At 25.5% G+C, this 19,747-nt stretch overlaps 1 protein-coding gene across 1 annotated transcript in view; it reads left to right on the top strand.

Annotated features, from left to right (window-relative positions):
- The window catches only part of LOC111627413 (coiled-coil and C2 domain-containing protein 2A-like), a 50,083-nt gene that overhangs the window by 16,543 nt on the left and 13,793 nt on the right, over window positions 1–19,747 (top strand). The window contains exons 5-22 of the mRNA XM_023370981.1: window positions 152–267; window positions 3,405–3,545; window positions 3,638–3,794; window positions 4,019–4,244; window positions 4,331–4,397; window positions 5,416–5,508; window positions 7,957–8,041; window positions 8,885–9,038; window positions 10,609–10,753; window positions 11,100–11,249; window positions 12,217–12,373; window positions 12,598–12,823; window positions 12,910–12,976; window positions 13,995–14,087; window positions 16,536–16,620; window positions 16,715–16,868; window positions 18,437–18,581; window positions 18,928–19,066. Coding sequence (XP_023226749.1) covers window positions 152–267; window positions 3,405–3,545; window positions 3,638–3,794; window positions 4,019–4,244; window positions 4,331–4,397; window positions 5,416–5,508; window positions 7,957–8,041; window positions 8,885–9,038; window positions 10,609–10,753; window positions 11,100–11,249; window positions 12,217–12,373; window positions 12,598–12,823; window positions 12,910–12,976; window positions 13,995–14,087; window positions 16,536–16,620; window positions 16,715–16,868; window positions 18,437–18,581; window positions 18,928–19,066 — 2,400 coding nt within the window. The remainder of the gene's footprint in view (window positions 1–151; window positions 268–3,404; window positions 3,546–3,637; window positions 3,795–4,018; window positions 4,245–4,330; window positions 4,398–5,415; window positions 5,509–7,956; window positions 8,042–8,884; window positions 9,039–10,608; window positions 10,754–11,099; window positions 11,250–12,216; window positions 12,374–12,597; window positions 12,824–12,909; window positions 12,977–13,994; window positions 14,088–16,535; window positions 16,621–16,714; window positions 16,869–18,436; window positions 18,582–18,927; window positions 19,067–19,747) is intronic.

The raw sequence follows: 19,747 nt of genomic DNA on the forward strand, positions 1-19,747 counted from the left end.
GTATTTGTATTTTGATATTTTATAAATTATTCTTATAATGTTTTTTAATTATTATGTTTAAATTAATATGTTTTGTCATTTTTTATATTTAACAATTTATTATAAAAATGAATTAATTTACTATAATAAATATATGAGTAATTTTTTTTAGTTACAAGCATTAAGATCTGCAGTAAACCAATTAAAACAAATGAATAAACAAGATGAAGATAACAGAATTTCAGAAGAAAGAGAGGAACGATTATGCCATTATCAAGAAGATATTAAGTATAAAATCTTTTTCTCTAATCAATTTATAATTGTAATTTATATTACGATAAGTACACAATTGAAATTTAGAATAGTTTTAAAAAAATGTAGTAAAAATAATTACTCTTCTAAAATTTCTTACATTAAATATTCAATAGAACATCATTGGAATAAAAGGATTATGATTATAAGTCTAAATTTTTCTAAACTAGTTGCTATAATTTATATAAATATATAAGGATAATAAAATGACAAAACACTATAATTACTGTTTTTTTAAATAGTAGATATTATATGCAGATATAGTTTAAAATCACAAAAGATCACAAAATTTTTTTTGCAGCAGAAAACATTACATTTATGCAATATTTTCTGTTTCAAAAAAATATTATGGTGCTAGTGGTGATTAACTTTGTGATAATATTGTCCATCATTTTGAAAATGTAAAAGAAAGCATACAAAATTAAGCATAAAATAGATCTCCAAATGATCGCCTAAATATCGGGCTATTATATGGCTACTTAAATTATTAGAAATAAAGCAATTTGTCATAAGAGGTAGGCGTTAGGCGCCATCTCGTAAGTAAATTAATAATTAAAATTAAATAAATAATTAAATTAAATTTAGAACCTTCTGGAATAAAATTATGGAATTATGACAAATTGCTTTATTTCTAATCATTTAAGTAGCCATATAATAGCCCGATATTTAGGCGATTGTTTGGAGATTTAGTATGTATACTGTTTGGGCTTTGTGTTGTTGTTATGCATAAAATAGAGTCTTTGGATTATAAATTTTTGAGTTAGCAAAATATAATATCAATATTTTCACTTATAGAATACACAGAATCTGTAGGAGTTTTAAGTCAGGACAAAAATAAAATTTGAGTTTAGGAAGTTTAACTTATTGAAAGTCTCTATATTAAAAATTTTTGTTTTTGAATAAAAATATCATTTAGCATTGCTGAAATAAGTATAGAATGAAAAGCTGTATAATATAAAACAAAATAATTTATATCTTACATATTCTGTATATTTTATTGAATTAAATATCAATACTATCTTAGCATATCATTATAAATTCTTACATTGATGAAATTTTTGTATACTTGTATCATATATTAAACTAATTTTATACTAATATTTATTTGAATTATTATTTCAAATAATAATGTTTATTTAATAATTTTAAGTCTCTTAAACTTAAATCTTTTAAAAAAAATTCAAATTTTATTATTTTACAGAAAAATTTGTGTTGGATTTGTAAGTGTTTAAAAATTTTTATTCAAAACAAAGCATTCTGAAAGAAAATGCAGCAGAAACCCTATTTAATCTTTTTCCAGGGAACAGCAGATATCAGCCTAAAATTGAGATAAACTTAGAATAGAAGTTTTAGGAATTGACAATAAAAATCAATTGTGATGAATGAAATTAATATTTCTATATAATAATCTCTTCTGTTATTTCTCTCATATAAAAATTTAATGGTAACATCTTTAAATTCATATTATACCAGATTATGAAAATGAATGGCATGATAGCAACAATAATGTTAATAATAAAGTACAGTGGGTGATCGGTTAACGAACATAATCCATTCCAAGACTTTGTTCGCTATCCGAATTGTTTGTTAACCGATTATCGATTTAACATAGGTTTCTATGGGAATTTGATTAATTTGTTCTGGAGACCCCCAAAAATAAAAAAAGTATATACTTTTTTACTACGTTTATTCATATGTAATAATAAAAATACATATATACACGGTCTTGCATTTTTATTAGTCATGTTTTTTCTGTTTGTGGGGGTTAAAGAATCTATCCAATGTCAATTGCTTTTCTGTCTTATTCATGATTTTTCAGAAGTAATTAATAGCATTGTAATTGTAGAGATCCCTAGGCCTATTAACCTCAACTTGGTTTGGATGCCATTTTAAGACCGTTGTTCTGACATCCTCCTACTTCTTCAAAAGATCTTTAATAGCAGATATCGGCATAAATCCGCATTTTCAGAAGAAAACGTAAAAGAATTGTTTCTGTCAGAAATACAAAAGGCTGGAATTACAAGGGAGAGTTTCAAAGTTCGGGGGAATACTATCCGATCAGTATATACTGGGTAGAACGTCGATGTCGACGTCTCCCGCGCTTCGAAAAGTTTCGAATTGTTGCCTGAAGACAAAGGAAGACCAATCGGTATTCGTTATTTTACGTTGCTTCTTGTGTTTGTTCAGTGAAGTGTTCGTTATCCGAACATATGTTCGTTGTCCGATCATAAAAATCTTTCGCGAAAGTGTTCGTTGTCCGATTTGTTCGTTATCCGATCTGTTCGTTAACCGATCACCCACTGTATATGCAATAGAGTTTTTATTGTGCAATTTTATTATAGTTTGATTACATTTATAAACATTAATATAAGAATGCAATAATATCAATTATTGATGGCCAGATGATTAACAGTAAGGTGGCAGTCTATCACTGTAGGTTTATGGAATCAAATCCAGATATTTGAAAAAATAACAGTAATTTTTTAGATGTTGATCTGTCTGAATATGTCAGGTCCCATTCCACACCATCTGGTCACTTATTGTGGGCCTGGCCAAACACTTAATGGGTTTGATAAAAAAGACCTTTTTGGTGCCCATGGGGCAGAAAGGGTTAAAAATAAAGTTACAATTATTGATATTCATTATATAGTATCATGTAATGCAAAATTAGTCATTAATTCTGTCTCTTTTTTGCTTGCAAGTTGCATGATAGTGCAGCAAGAAAAATTAAGACACAGAAAGCACCCTTTTATCCTATGTACATTAAATTGAAATCACTTCTAAGTGTGTAGTTAAAAAATTTGCTCCTTAAAATTAAAGTTTAAAATAAAACTGAAAAATACTAAATTGAAGTTTAAATTTTGTTTTTATGGAGGAAGAGAGGCAAGAACAATTAAAATTAAATGTGTAATCAGGGTTAATGTTAAGTTGAAAAACATTAAAATGGGATTCTTCTGTATAATTTGACATTAGTGTGTAATTTGAAATTAAGGAATTGTAATTATGTATATAAGAAATAGTTTTTAACGTTAAAAATTATTATTTATTTATATTATTTAATGTCATTTAATTAAGGAAATTATTAAAAACATGTTTGAAAATATTTTTGATAGGCAGATTCGAAAGTTAAGAGACGCAAGAGATGTGGAAAATAAACGACTGTTAATTGCTATTAAAAGTCTCTGGGAAGAAATACAAAATCTGAGAGAAACACAAAAATATGCAAGTAGTCCTGTAGAACTGACTATTCATGAGTAAGAATAAAATATATTAAGTTTTTTTTTTAATTATAAAAGTTATAATAAATTTATTTCTAATTTATTATTATTAAATACCATTTTCATAGAGAATATATTGACTTAGATGATGATCAGAAAATGTGGAATAAAGAAATTGAAGAAGAATTAGAAGAAGAGAAATTGATGTTCAATATTAATTACAAACAAGAATTGAAAGAGTATCAAACAAAATTAGAAAAATGGAAGAAGCTACACAAACAGAAGGTGAATAATGATAAAGTTAGACTGAAAATGTTATAGTTTTGGTAACCTTAAAATATTAGTGCTTTTGATTATTACATTATTACACTAAAACTTCTCGTGAATAATAAATTATCAGTTTAGTTTGATTATTACACTTATCATTATTTTGGAATTAAAACTTAAAACAAGAACCTAAATATTAATATTTGATAGTTAATTTTTATTATATTTCTTACTCATAATAGAAACAAGCTCTTCAAAGTAAGAAATTAAAAAAGAAGTTAAGCAGACAGAATACAGAAGAAGAATTAGCTACAGATAGCAAGAATGAAGAATCAGAAATACCGTCAAAAACTGAAGAAATAATTTCTCTAGAAGATATGCCCAAACCTCAACCTCCGAGTAAATTTGATGAAGAAAGGACATTAGAAATAATTACGCAAAATGCATTAGAAATACGAAGAAAACCAGGTCTATTTTTTCAAAATTCTGATTGAAACTAATTTATAAATTACAACATTTTATTAAAATTTATATATATTTTATTAAATGTATAGGTGAGCCTAAATTGTTTCCAGAAATAACTAATAGTGGAATAGTTACATCAGCATCTAATTGTTCAAAGTACGTGAACATCTTAAGATATTTATGATTTATTTTTTCAAATTATATTTGTTTAGAATAAAATATGTATTATTGAAACTAAATTTTTCATTATTTTGAAATATTTTAATATTATTAAGACCAAATTATAAAAATATAACCTCTCCTAAAGAAATAAATATTATTATTGAAAATAATAGCATTAATATTTAGAATAATTTAAACATACTCATAATATTTTTACAACAAATGTATTTATTTCCTAGATACAATTTTATTTTATTCTGTATTATTTAGATAAGTATGGACATATGAAATTATTTATTTCATTATTACAACTATTGAATATACTGAATTTATTTGTAATTGTATATCTTGTAAGAAGCAATTTATTATAAAAATATAGAGTCAGCTATTTTCATTGTTTAAGTTTTTAAACAATGAAAAAAAGGGTTTTTAGAAATAAACATGCATGATTAATTTTCACTATTAATATCAAAAAGTAACAAATATTAACATCGATTATTTATTTCTAAAACATATTTGTATCTACATATTAAAGAATTACATATACAACATTTATTCATTTAAATTTTTGAAAATATTTTTGTATAATACAGCAAGAGTAGGCATGTAACTAACACTTGTTAGTATTTTTTCTCCTCTTTGTTACAGGAAGTTATGTTCTTTTTTATCTTGAGTTGTATTATTCAGTATGCTATAATATTTCTTTTTTAATATTGCAAAAGTTACAATAAAAAGAACATGTCACTCTTGGAATAAATTCTATGTTCTCTAATATTTTAAAATATTATTTAATAAGTTAACTAACTAATATCTGTATTGATTATTTCATATGTTTAAAGATTTTCTAAAAATAGAATGTATAGTTTTAAAAAAATTTTAAATATTTGGCAAGCTTGGGTGAAGAATGGGAAACAATGATATTTTAAGCAGTATTTTATTTGGTTAATTAATTAATGATTTGCTCTTAAAAATAGAAACGAAATAAGTCATTAAAATATTAATTCACTTTCAGATTAGAACAAGCAAGAAGAAATGAAGTTTCAAAAAGAAAAATATATTTTAAGATATTTTATAATAATAAACAAGTTTGTCAAACTACTGAAAGGTATAGAAAATAACTAAATACATTTTTAAAAATTTTCTTAATAGCTAAACTTTATAACGTGATTTTTAATTAAATATATTTGCAGATTTTTTTTGTAAAGATATAATAATCTATTAGGATTTTAAAGTGTTTTTCCTTTCACAAAATAGATACTTGTGTGAAAAAAATGACAGTGTCATTTAATGTTACAGTATTTAAAATTCTTTTCATGCAGAATTTATTTTAAATGAAGTTCTTCTTATTTCATATTATTTTTTAAAAAATAATTACATAATTTATATTACAAAATTATTTTTGGAAAAGATAGTTTTTATTTTATATTATTTTTTATAAAGGAAGATTTTACATTTTTAGTATTTTGAGAAAATAATCATCTTTATATTTTAAGTCCTTCTTGACAAGAAAAAATATGGCATCCTTTTCTTAAACAGAAAAATTACTGTGATATATTTTTTGTTCTAATTTTTAACCAACATTTCCAGCAGTTATTAGTCAATATCTTAATGTGTTTTATGCTACCTTCTTTCATTGTATATGGTATAAAAATGTCAAAAGCACAAAAATATAAAAAATATACTGATTTAAAAAGTATCCAAATAAATATTCTGAATGTTGATATACTCTTGATTTTATACTAAAAATCTATTTGTTATACTGCTTTAAAAATTGATGATTTTATAACAGTTGAAAACTGAAAAAAAATTGATATTTTAATTTTAATACAGTGGATGATCGGTTGATGAACATAATCCGTTCCAAGACTTTGTTTGCTATCCAAATTGTTCGTTAACCGATTATCGATTTACCATAGGTTTTTATGGAAATTTGATTAATTCATTCTGGAGACCCCCAAAAATAAAAAAATATATACTTTCTTACTATGTTTATTTATATGTAATAATAAAAATACATATATACACAGTCTTGCATTTTTATTAGTCATGTTTTTTTCGTTTGTGGGGGTTAAAGAATCTGTCTAATGTTGATTGCTTTTCTCTCTTCTTCAGGATTTTTCAGAAGTAATTAATAGCATTGTAATTGTAGAGATCCCTAAGCCTATTAACCTCAACCTGGTTTGGATGCCATTCTAAGACCGTTGTTCTGGCATCATTCCACTTCTTCAAAAGATGTTTAATAGCAGATATCAGCATTAATCCTCTTTTTCAGAAGAAAACATATCTCGCCAAGTTTCTTGGTGTTTTTCATTCAAGAGTTCTTGGTATTCTTCTATTGTCAGATCAGTTACTGGTTTCATTATGAGCTCTTCAGTGTTCTTTATTTCTCAGATGTGATTTTTGTTACTCCTTTAGCTGCTTGATTCTTCTTGATTATATAGTATCTTTCTTAGATAAGATTGAACTGTGGCCTACTGTAGACCTGTTCAAGCCATACTGCCTAGCAACATCAGATATCTGCCTACTCTCTACCTTTGCTATTACACTCTCACCTTTCAAAAATAAAAACCAATACAAAACTTAACAAGTGCCCACCCGACAGACTCGTGAATACTATAAAAAAAATTGTTTCTGTCAGAAAAATAAAAGGCTGGAATTACAAGGGAGAGTTTCAAAGTTTGGAGGAATACTATCCAATCAGTATATACAGGGTTGAGCGTTGATGTTGACGTCTCCCATGCTCTAAAAAGTTTCGAATTGTTGCCTGAAGACAAGGGAAGACCAATCGGTATTCATTATTTTACGTCGCTGCTTCTTGTGTTCTGTGAGGTGTTCATTGTCTGAACATAAAAATCTTTCACAAAAGTGTTTATTATCCGATTTGTTCGTTAACTGATCACCCACTGTATTTGTATTATGAACTAATAAATTAAAATTAAAATTCTTTTGTAAAATTTAATCCTTATAATTTATTAAATTGATGACCTTAGGAATGTACTTTTTAGTAAATTCATATTTGATAATTCTTATTTATTTAAAGTTTTAAATATAATTTAATAAAAGAAATTAATTAAATGTAACTTATTTTATATAAATTTTGATTTACTTTTCTTATAAAGTTATGTTTAAAACTTTGAACAAATACAAAATTCAAAATTAATATGAATTTATTGAAAAGTACATTCTTCATTTCTAAACTCATTACATTTATACAAATAGACTCTCAATTATTCAGGATCACATTAATCCATATGCCAAAATGCCTACAAATGAGTCATAAAGTATCATAGCTGTCTGTTTTGCAGGCAGCTAACCAGGAAAAGAGGAATGATAAACTTTGCTGAAGTGTCAGTTTATTACAAATGAAATAGTTATATGTTTATTATTATGTGAATTAGTTATATGCATTATCTATTCATATTTATTTGAAAATTTACCTGTTCCATTTACTAGGTACAGGATTTAAATAGTACCAGATTAACTGGAATAACATTTTTTCCATTCAGATAATCAAGAGTCTATTGTATACAATATATATGTTTTGTTTTATCAGATCTCTTGGGCAGGAATTTACTGCAACCTGGGGACAAATATTTAAGTTGTGTATTGTGCATAAGCCTCAAAATGTAAAAATTGAGGTAATATAATAATTTTTTATGAATATTTAGTTAACTTATAAATTTATATTACAAAATTATTTTTGGAAAAGATAGTTTTTATTTTATATTATTTTTTATAAAGGAAGATTTTACATTTTTAGTATTTTGAGAAAATAATCATCTTTATATTTTAAGTCCTTCTTGACAAGAAAAAATATGGCATCCTTTTCTTAAACAGAAAAATTACTGTGATATATTTTTTGTTCTAATTTTTAACCAACATTTCCAGCAGTTATTAGTCAATATCTTAATGTGTTTTATGCTACCTTCTTTCATTGTATATGGTATAAAAATGTCAAAAGCACAAAAATATAAAAAATATACTGATTTAAAAAGTATCCAAATAAATATTCTGAATGTTGATATACTCTTGATTTTATACTAAAAATCTATTTGTTATACTGCTTTAAAAATTGATGATTTTATAACAGTTGAAAACTGAAAAAAAATTGATATTTTAATTTTAATACAGTGGATGATCGGTTGATGAACATAATCCGTTCCAAGACTTTGTTTGCTATCCAAATTGTTCGTTAACCGATTATCGATTTACCATAGGTTTTTATGGAAATTTGATTAATTCATTCTGGAGACCCCCAAAAATAAAAAAATATATACTTTCTTACTATGTTTATTTATATGTAATAATAAAAATACATATATACACAGTCTTGCATTTTTATTAGTNGTTGTGTATTGTGCATAAGCCTCAAAATGTAAAAATTGAGGTAATATAATAATTTTTTATGAATATTTAGTTAACTTATAAATTTATATTACAAAATAACTTAACTTTTTATATGATGTATATAACTTTTACAGATTTTTGAGAAAAATGGAGTATTAAGCACACGTTTAGCTGATATATGGCTTCCATTACCCGATCCGTCCCTTACTACAAATAATGTTCAGTTATTGGATCAAGAATTCTGTTCAGAAGAAGTGATTACATATCGTCACGCAGGAATTGGAAGTGGTAATTTTTTCACATAAAATATATTTTATATGTCATAATTTTAATTTGCATTTACTAAAAATTTTATTATAAAATTAATATGCGTAACTGTAAATAAAATCTTTTCATGTAATTTTAGTTAAATCTGTATTAAAACAACCTTCCTGAATACATTCTAGAAAATTATTATTCTGTGATTACAATAACCATATTAAAAAAAAAAACAGCAGCAGCAATTTTGTGTTTTAAAAATAAAATAAATACCATTATAAAAATATTTCTAGTTTATTAATTTGTGAAATAACATTTTCACTTTCTTGAAATAAAAGCATTATTTCTATATTTGTTGTTTTTCTTCTCACAAAAATTCACAATTTTATTTTAACTGAAACAATCATTTTAATAACTACCTATATAATGTCTTAATCTATTGATTCTCAACAAATCTACCATTTCCAGCTTTATTAGGTGGTCTTATGACTGTTTGCTACATTACTTTCAAGCCTTTTACACATCATCAGGAGTAAAAATCCTAGAGGAAACTTTGTAAGCACTGAACACCATCTACTTTTAATCTTCCATTGAACATTTTTATCTTCAGTGATCAAACTTGTTCATTGAATGTGTTCATCTCAAGTAGATTTAATACTGCACTCTCTCCTAGATAAAGCAAACATATAATACTTGAGACCTACAGTATGTGCAGAAAGTTCCAGGATTGCTAAATATATTGGTTTAAACCTTTTTTTTTTTTTTATTTTTGTCTTTTGCAATATCTGCTCTTACAGCATCTTTATTATGGAAATGTTACCCCTTTAATAGTGCCTTCCATCTTTTGGAAAAGATAAAAATTTCAAGATGAAAGGTCAAGCAATGTTATTCCATTTTAATCAGATAATTTTGAACAAGACACAAAGAGTACACCAGAATATTGTCAAGAAGGAATACCCAGTCCTTAGCTGTCAATGTTCTGGATGCTTTACACAAATTGCTTTTCTGAAATGCTACAACACTTGCAGATAGTGAATGCTCCTTGTTTACCATAGCACCTTGTGGAACAAACTCGTAATAAATTATACTTTTAAATTAAAAAAAAAAAAAAAACAACATTTTCATCATTATTTCATCCTTTGAGCAGTCCAATTGGAATTTTTCAGAGATGATGCAGACTTCTACCAGGATGATTGATATTTCGTTTGAGGATCATAAACACTATGTTTCATTTCCAGTGATGATGTTTTGCAGGAGCATCAGATCCTTGTCAGCTGTGTTAATGAGGTCACTGATACTGATCCTCATGAGATTTTGGGAACCAATGTGTCAGATACTCTGTGCATGTTCAGATTATTTGTTAGGATTGCGTGACAACTTCCAAATGAAATTCCAACTTTCTCTGCTATCTGTTCAACTGTTTGATGTCAATCTGTTATGATTTCAAATTTTTTAGTTTCTTTACTATTATTTCCATATTTTACTTGTTATTTCTTGCTATATTATTATATGATGATAAAAATTTCAAAATGTTGATGCTTTTTTTGAATTATTTACTAAAAATAGTTAACAGACACTAAAAACATAATTATAATTTTAGGTGTTGCCATCCATTATTTAAAAGATGATCAAGCAACTTGGCTATTAACAAATGGTATACTAAAATGTAGTTTAGCATGGGGAATTAATAAAGAAGGAAAATCCTTAGGCCCCAAAATTACTAAAGAAGCATCAGCTGAATTGAGGTATGTTTAAATATAAAAATTTAACCAATTTGCATATTTGATATAATTTTACATTAAAATTCAATACGGATGATGATAATCTGTAATATCTTTATTTGAACTTGCAAGGAATACAACACTATTCTCTGTTTTCCATCAATCACAAAGATTTGAAGGTATTTTGGAATGGTCATGCAATTTCATTTCATATACTATTCACATCTGCTATGGGAATAGTAGAAGAAATGTAACTTGTATTTCAAACAACCTCGCAAGTCTTTGTGATTGTGGTGGAAAACAGGAAATGATGTCGTATTCCTCATAAGTTTAAATGAATTTTACTATAAACGTCTTATTTTACTAACAGATCTCTTCATGAATTTGACAAATTAATGCAAATAATTTCTACTGGCTTAGCAAGTATACAAGGATTACGCAACTGGGTTGAACAGTGTCATCTTGATCCAAATGATCCAGCTAATTCATGTATATTTCACGCAATGCAAGTAAGAACACTTTAATTATCATACTATGCATTTTTAATTAGTAGTTAATGAATGATATGTTTATATATTGTTGTGTATATTTGTATTCTTAGTTGCAAAATTCTAATACTTGAAACTCATAATTCTATAACAATCTCTATTAAACTTTAAGACATATACTGTATCTATTAGTGAATAAGTTTTCTTAATATAATCTGAAGATGGCTTTCAGAAAGCTTAAATGTCAGTTCATTAAATAAATTTACTAATGGATTTGAAAAGTTATTTTTGAAAATATTTTTATAATAATCTCAGTTTTTGTAGCAGAGATTGTTAATTAAAGAATTTTTGTTCATTAGATTATGATTGTTGATTTTTAATAGAAATTGTTTATTCAGGTGGAATCCAAATTGACTTCAGATTGTTGACATTATTTTTAATTAAGGCAAATTAAATGAACATGTAAAGAGCAGACATATTAATTAAATATTCTCTTTTTTCATTATAAGAAAGTTGTGCAGCTGGATTTTATTAACAAAATTGGGTCATTAGGACTTCTAAAATTTGTGTAGAGTTTGTTTCTTTAAAGGATTTTTTCAAGAATATGCTATTTTCTTATAATTCTACTTAAGATATTTATTATTTTATTGCTTAACATCAGTATTGTAAATATTGTAAATTATAAGCTGGTTTTTAAAAATTTTTTTAAAAAATAAGATGTTGATTATGACTGATGAAAGGATTTAATTCTCAAAAGTACTTAATTAAATGAAAATTTTGATTATTTAAAGGAGGCCTGTTTTTTAATTTAAAGATTTACATTATCTTTGTTTGCAGCTATGTATAGAATAAATTTTAATTATAACTTTCTTTTTACATTCTGATAATTAAGAAGGACGTTTATAATTAAACAAAATTTTAGCTGTGTTATATTTTGTTCTTATAAACATGAAAAAAATTGGTTTGTGTTCTANTTATTATTAAATACCATTTTCATAGAGAATATATTGACTTAGATGATGATCAGAAAATGTGGAATAAAGAAATTGAAGAAGAATTAGAAGAAGAGAAATTGATGTTCAATATTAATTACAAACAAGAATTGAAAGAGTATCAAACAAAATTAGAAAAATGGAAGAAGCTACACAAACAGAAGGTGAATAATGATAAAGTTAGACTGAAAATGTTATAGTTTTGGTAACCTTAAAATATTAGTGCTTTTGATTATTACATTATTACACTAAAACTTCTCGTGAATAATAAATTATCAGTTTAGTTTGATTATTACACTTATCATTATTTTGGAATTAAAACTTAAAACAAGAACCTAAATATTAATATTTGATAGTTAATTTTTATTATATTTCTTACTCATAATAGAAACAAGCTCTTCAAAGTAAGAAATTAAAAAAGAAGTTAAGCAGACAGAATACAGAAGAAGAATTAGCTACAGATAGCAAGAATGAAGAATCAGAAATACCGTCAAAAACTGAAGAAATAATTTCTCTAGAAGATATGCCCAAACCTCAACCTCCGAGTAAATTTGATGAAGAAAGGACATTAGAAATAATTACGCAAAATGCATTAGAAATACGAAGAAAACCAGGTCTATTTTTTCAAAATTCTGATTGAAACTAATTTATAAATTACAACATTTTATTAAAATTTATATATATTTTATTAAATGTATAGGTGAGCCTAAATTGTTTCCAGAAATAACTAATAGTGGAATAGTTACATCAGCATCTAATTGTTCAAAGTACGTGAACATCTTAAGATATTTATGATTTATTTTTTCAAATTATATTTGTTTAGAATAAAATATGTATTATTGAAACTAAATTTTTCATTATTTTGAAATATTTTAATATTATTAAGACCAAATTATAAAAATATAACCTCTCCTAAAGAAATAAATATTATTATTGAAAATAATAGCATTAATATTTAGAATAATTTAAACATACTCATAATATTTTTACAACAAATGTATTTATTTCCTAGATACAATTTTATTTTATTCTGTATTATTTAGATAAGTATGGACATATGAAATTATTTATTTCATTATTACAACTATTGAATATACTGAATTTATTTGTAATTGTATATCTTGTAAGAAGCAATTTATTATAAAAATATAGAGTCAGCTATTTTCATTGTTTAAGTTTTTAAACAATGAAAAAAAGGGTTTTTAGAAATAAACATGCATGATTAATTTTCACTATTAATATCAAAAAGTAACAAATATTAACATCGATTATTTATTTCTAAAACATATTTGTATCTACATATTAAAGAATTACATATACAACATTTATTCATTTAAATTTTTGAAAATATTTTTGTATAATACAGCAAGAGTAGGCATGTAACTAACACTTGTTAGTATTTTTTCTCCTCTTTGTTACAGGAAGTTATGTTCTTTTTTATCTTGAGTTGTATTATTCAGTATGCTATAATATTTCTTTTTTAATATTGCAAAAGTTACAATAAAAAGAACATGTCACTCTTGGAATAAATTCTATGTTCTCTAATATTTTAAAATATTATTTAATAAGTTAACTAACTAATATCTGTATTGATTATTTCATATGTTTAAAGATTTTCTAAAAATAGAATGTATAGTTTTAAAAAAATTTTAAATATTTGGCAAGCTTGGGTGAAGAATGGGAAACAATGATATTTTAAGCAGTATTTTATTTGGTTAATTAATTAATGATTTGCTCTTAAAAATAGAAACGAAATAAGTCATTAAAATATTAATTCACTTTCAGATTAGAACAAGCAAGAAGAAATGAAGTTTCAAAAAGAAAAATATATTTTAAGATATTTTATAATAATAAACAAGTTTGTCAAACTACTGAAAGGTATAGAAAATAACTAAATACATTTTTAAAAATTTTCTTAATAGCTAAACTTTATAACGTGATTTTTAATTAAATATATTTGCAGATTTTTTTTGTAAAGATATAATAATCTATTAGGATTTTAAAGTGTTTTTCCTTTCACAAAATAGATACTTGTGTGAAAAAAATGACAGTGTCATTTAATGTTACAGTATTTAAAATTCTTTTCATGCAGAATTTATTTTAAATGAAGTTCTTCTTATTTCATATTATTTTTTAAAAAATAATTACATAATTTATATTACAAAATTATTTTTGGAAAAGATAGTTTTTATTTTATATTATTTTTTATAAAGGAAGATTTTACATTTTTAGTATTTTGAGAAAATAATCATCTTTATATTTTAAGTCCTTCTTGACAAGAAAAAATATGGCATCCTTTTCTTAAACAGAAAAATTACTGTGATATATTTTTTGTTCTAATTTTTAACCAACATTTCCAGCAGTTATTAGTCAATATCTTAATGTGTTTTATGCTACCTTCTTTCATTGTATATGGTATAAAAATGTCAAAAGCACAAAAATATAAAAAATATACTGATTTAAAAAGTATCCAAATAAATATTCTGAATGTTGATATACTCTTGATTTTATACTAAAAATCTATTTGTTATACTGCTTTAAAAATTGATGATTTTATAACAGTTGAAAACTGAAAAAAAATTGATATTTTAATTTTAATACAGTGGATGATCGGTTGATGAACATAATCCGTTCCAAGACTTTGTTTGCTATCCAAATTGTTCGTTAACCGATTATCGATTTACCATAGGTTTTTATGGAAATTTGATTAATTCATTCTGGAGACCCCCAAAAATAAAAAAATATATACTTTCTTACTATGTTTATTTATATGTAATAATAAAAATACATATATACACAGTCTTGCATTTTTATTAGTCATGTTTTTTTCGTTTGTGGGGGTTAAAGAATCTGTCTAATGTTGATTGCTTTTCTCTCTTCTTCAGGATTTTTCAGAAGTAATTAATAGCATTGTAATTGTAGAGATCCCTAAGCCTATTAACCTCAACCTGGTTTGGATGCCATTCTAAGACCGTTGTTCTGGCATCATTCCACTTCTTCAAAAGATGTTTAATAGCAGATATCAGCATTAATCCTCTTTTTCAGAAGAAAACATATCTCGCCAAGTTTCTTGGTGTTTTTCATTCAAGAGTTCTTGGTATTCTTCTATTGTCAGATCAGTTACTGGTTTCATTATGAGCTCTTCAGTGTTCTTTATTTCTCAGATGTGATTTTTGTTACTCCTTTAGCTGCTTGATTCTTCTTGATTATATAGTATCTTTCTTAGATAAGATTGAACTGTGGCCTACTGTAGACCTGTTCAAGCCATACTGCCTAGCAACATCAGATATCTGCCTACTCTCTACCTTTGCTATTACACTCTCACCTTTCAAAAATAAAAACCAATACAAAACTTAACAAGTGCCCACCCGACAGACTCGTGAATACTATAAAAAAAATTGTTTCTGTCAGAAAAATAAAAGGCTGGAATTACAAGGGAGAGTTTCAAAGTTTGGAGGAATACTATCCAATCAGTATATACAGGGTTGAGCGTTGATGTTGACGTCTCCCATGCTCTAAAAAGTTTCGAATTGTTGCCTGAAGACAAGGGAAGACCAATCGGTATTCATTATTTTACGTCGCTGCTTCTTGTGTTCTGTGAGGTGTTCATTGTCTGAACATAAAAATCTTTCACAAAAGTGTTTATTATCCGATTTGTTCGTTAACTGATCACCCACTGTATTTGTATTATGAACTAATAAATTAAAATTAAAATTCTTTTGTAAAATTTAATCCTTATAATTTATTAAATTGATGACCTTAGGAATGTACTTTTTAGTAAATTCATATTTGATAATTCTTATTTATTTAAAGTTTTAAATATAATTTAATAAAAGAAATTAATTAAATGTAACTTATTTTATATAAATTTTGATTTACTTTTCTTATAAAGTTATGTTTAAAACTTTGAACAAATACAAAATTCAAAATTAATATGAATTTATTGAAAAGTACATTCTTCATTTCTAAACTCATTACATTTATACAAATAGACTCTCAATTATTCAGGATCACATTAATCCATATGCCAAAATGCCTACAAATGAGTCATAAAGTATCATAGCTGTCTGTTTTGCAGGCAGCTAACCAGGAAAAGAGGAATGATAAACTTTGCTGAAGTGTCAGTTTATTACAAATGAAATAGTTATATGTTTATTATTATGTGAATTAGTTATATGCATTATCTATTCATATTTATTTGAAAATTTACCTGTTCCATTTACTAGGTACAGGATTTAAATAGTACCAGATTAACTGGAATAACATTTTTTCCATTCAGATAATCAAGAGTCTATTGTATACAATATATATGTTTTGTTTTATCAGATCTCTTGGGCAGGAATTTACTGCAACCTGGGGACAAATATTTAAGTTGTGTATTGTGCATAAGCCTCAAAATGTAAAAATTGAGGTAATATAATAATTTTTTATGAATATTTAGTTAACTTATAAATTTATATTACAAAATAACTTAACTTTTTATATGATGTATATAACTTTTACAGATTTTTGAGAAAAATGGAGTATTAAGCACACGTTTAGCTGATATATGGCTTCCATTACCCGATCCGTCCCTTACTACAAATAATGTCCAGTTATTGGATCAAGAATTCTGTTCAGAAGAAGTGATTACATATCGTCACGCAGGAATTGGAAGTGGTAATTTTTTCACATAAAATATATTTTATATGTCATAATTTTAATTTGCATTTACTAAAAATTTTATTATAAAATTAATATGCGTAACTGTAAATAAAATCTTTTCATGTAATTTTAGTTAAATCTGTATTAAAACAACCTTCCTGAATACATTCTAGAAAATTATTATTCTGTGATTACAATAACCATATTAAAAAAAAAAACAGCAGCAGCAATTTTGTGTTTTAAAAATAAAATAAATACCATTATAAAAATATTTCTAGTTTATTAATTTGTGAAATAACATTTTCACTTTCTTGAAATAAAAGCATTATTTCTATATTTGTTGTTTTTCTTCTCACAAAAATTCACAATTTTATTTTAACTGAAACAATCATTTTAATAACTACCTCTATAATGTCTTAATCTATTGATTCTCAACAAATCTACCATTTCCAGCTTTATTAGGTGGTCTTATGACTGTTTGCTACATTACTTTCAAGCCTTTTACACATCATCAGGAGTAAAAATCCTAGAGGAAACTTTGTAAGCACTGAACACCATCTACTTTTAATCTTCCATTGAACATTTTTATCTTCAGTGATCAAACTTGTTCATTGAATGTGTTCATCTCAAGTAGATTTAATACTGCACTCTCTCCTAGATAAAGCAAACATATAATACTTGAGACCTACAGTATGTGCAGAAAGTTCCAGGATTGCTAAATATATTGGTTTAAACTTTTTTTTTTTTTATTTTTGTCTTTTGCAATATCTGCTCTTACAGCATCTTTATTATGGAAATGTTACCCCTTTAATAGTGCCTTCCATCTTTTGGAAAAGATAAAAATTTCAAGATGAAAGGTCAAGCAATGTTATTCCATTTTAATCAGATAATTTTGAACAAGACACAAAGAGTACACCAGAATATTGTCAAGAAGGAATACCCAGTCCTTAGCTGTCAATGTTCTGGATGCTTTACACAAATTGCTTTTCTGAAATGCTACAACACTTGCAGATAGTGAATGCTCCTTGTTTACCATAGCACCTTGTGGAACAAACTCGTAATAAATTATACTTTTAAATTAAAAAAAAAAAAAAAACAACATTTTCATCATTATTTCATCCTTTGAGCAGTCCAATTGGAATTTTTCAGAGATGATGCAGACTTCTACCAGGATGATTGATATTTCGTTTGAGGATCATAAACACTATGTTTCATTTCCAGTGATGATGTTTTGCAGGAGCATCAGATCCTTGTCAGCTGTGTTAATGAGGTCACTGATACTGATCCTCATGAGATTTTGGGAACCAATGTGTCAGATACTCTGTGCATGTTCAGATTATTTGTTAGGATTGCGTGACAACTTCCAAATGAAATTCCAACTTTCTCTGCTATCTGTTCAACTGTTTGATGTCAATCTGTTATGATTTCAAATTTTTTAGTTTCTTTACTATTATTTCCATATTTTACTTGTTATTTCTTGCTATATTATTATATGATGATAAAAATTTCAAAATGTTGATGCTTTTTTTGAATTATTTACTAAAAATAGTTAACAGACACTAAAAACATAATTATAATTTTAGGTGTTGCCATCCATTATTTAAAAGATGATCAAGCAACTTGGCTATTAACAAATGGTATACTAAAATGTAGTTTAGCATGGGGAATTAATAAAGAAGGAAAATCCTTAGGCCCCAAAATTACTAAAGAAGCATCAGCTGAATTGAGGTATGTTTAAATATAAAAATTTAACCAATTTGCATATTTGATATAATTTTACATTAAAATTCAATACGGATGATGATAATCTGTAATATCTTTATTTGAACTTGCAAGGAATACAACACTATTCTCTGTTTTCCATCAATCACAAAGATTTGAAGGTATTTTGGAATGGTCATGCAATTTCATTTCATATACTATTCACATCTGCTATGGGAATAGTAGAAGAAATGTAACTTGTATTTCAAACAACCTCGCAAGTCTTTGTGATTGTGGTGGAAAACAGGAAATGATGTCGTATTCCTCATAAGTTTAAATGAATTTTACTATAAACATCTTATTTTACTAACAGATCTCTTCATGAATTTGACAAATTAATGCAAATAATTTCTACTGGCTTAGCAAGTATACAAGGATTACGCAACTGGGTTGAACAGTGTCATCTTGATCCAAATGATCCAGCTAATTCATGTATATTTCACGCAATGCAAGTAAGAACACTTTAATTATCATACTATGCATTTTTAATTAGTAGTTAATGAATGATATGTTTATATATTGTTGTGTATATTTGTATTCTTAGTTGCAAAATTCTAATACTTGAAACTCATAATTCTATAACAATCTCTATTAAACTTTAAGACATATACTGTATCTATTAGTGAATAAGTTTTCTTAATATAATCTGAAGATGGCTTTCAGAAAGCTTAAATGTCAGTTCATTAAATAAATTTACTAATGGATTTGAAAAGTTATTTTTGAAAATATTTTTATAATAATCTCAGTTTTTGTAGCAGAGATTGTTAATTAAAGAATTTTTGTTCATTAGATTATGATTGTTGATTTTTAATAGAAATTGTTTATTCAGGTGGAATCCAAATTGACTTCAGATTGTTGACATTATTTTTAATTAAGGCAAATTAAATGAACATGTAAAGAGCAGACATATTAATTAAATATTCTCTTTTTTCATTATAAGAAAGTTGTGCAGCTGGATTTTATTAACAAAATTGGGTCATTAGGACTTCTAAAATTTGTGTAGAGTTTGTTTCTTTAAAGGATTTTTTCAAGAATATGCTATTTTCTTATAATTCTACTTAAGATATTTATTATTTTATTGCTTAACATCAGTATTGTAAATATTGTAAATTATAAGCTGGTTTTTAAAAATT

This window comes from Centruroides sculpturatus, unplaced genomic scaffold (assembly GCF_000671375.1).
Source record: "Centruroides sculpturatus isolate CEXI.00-Female unplaced genomic scaffold, Cexi_2.0 scaffold424, whole genome shotgun sequence".
Lineage (NCBI taxonomy): Eukaryota > Metazoa > Arthropoda > Arachnida > Scorpiones > Buthidae > Centruroides > Centruroides sculpturatus.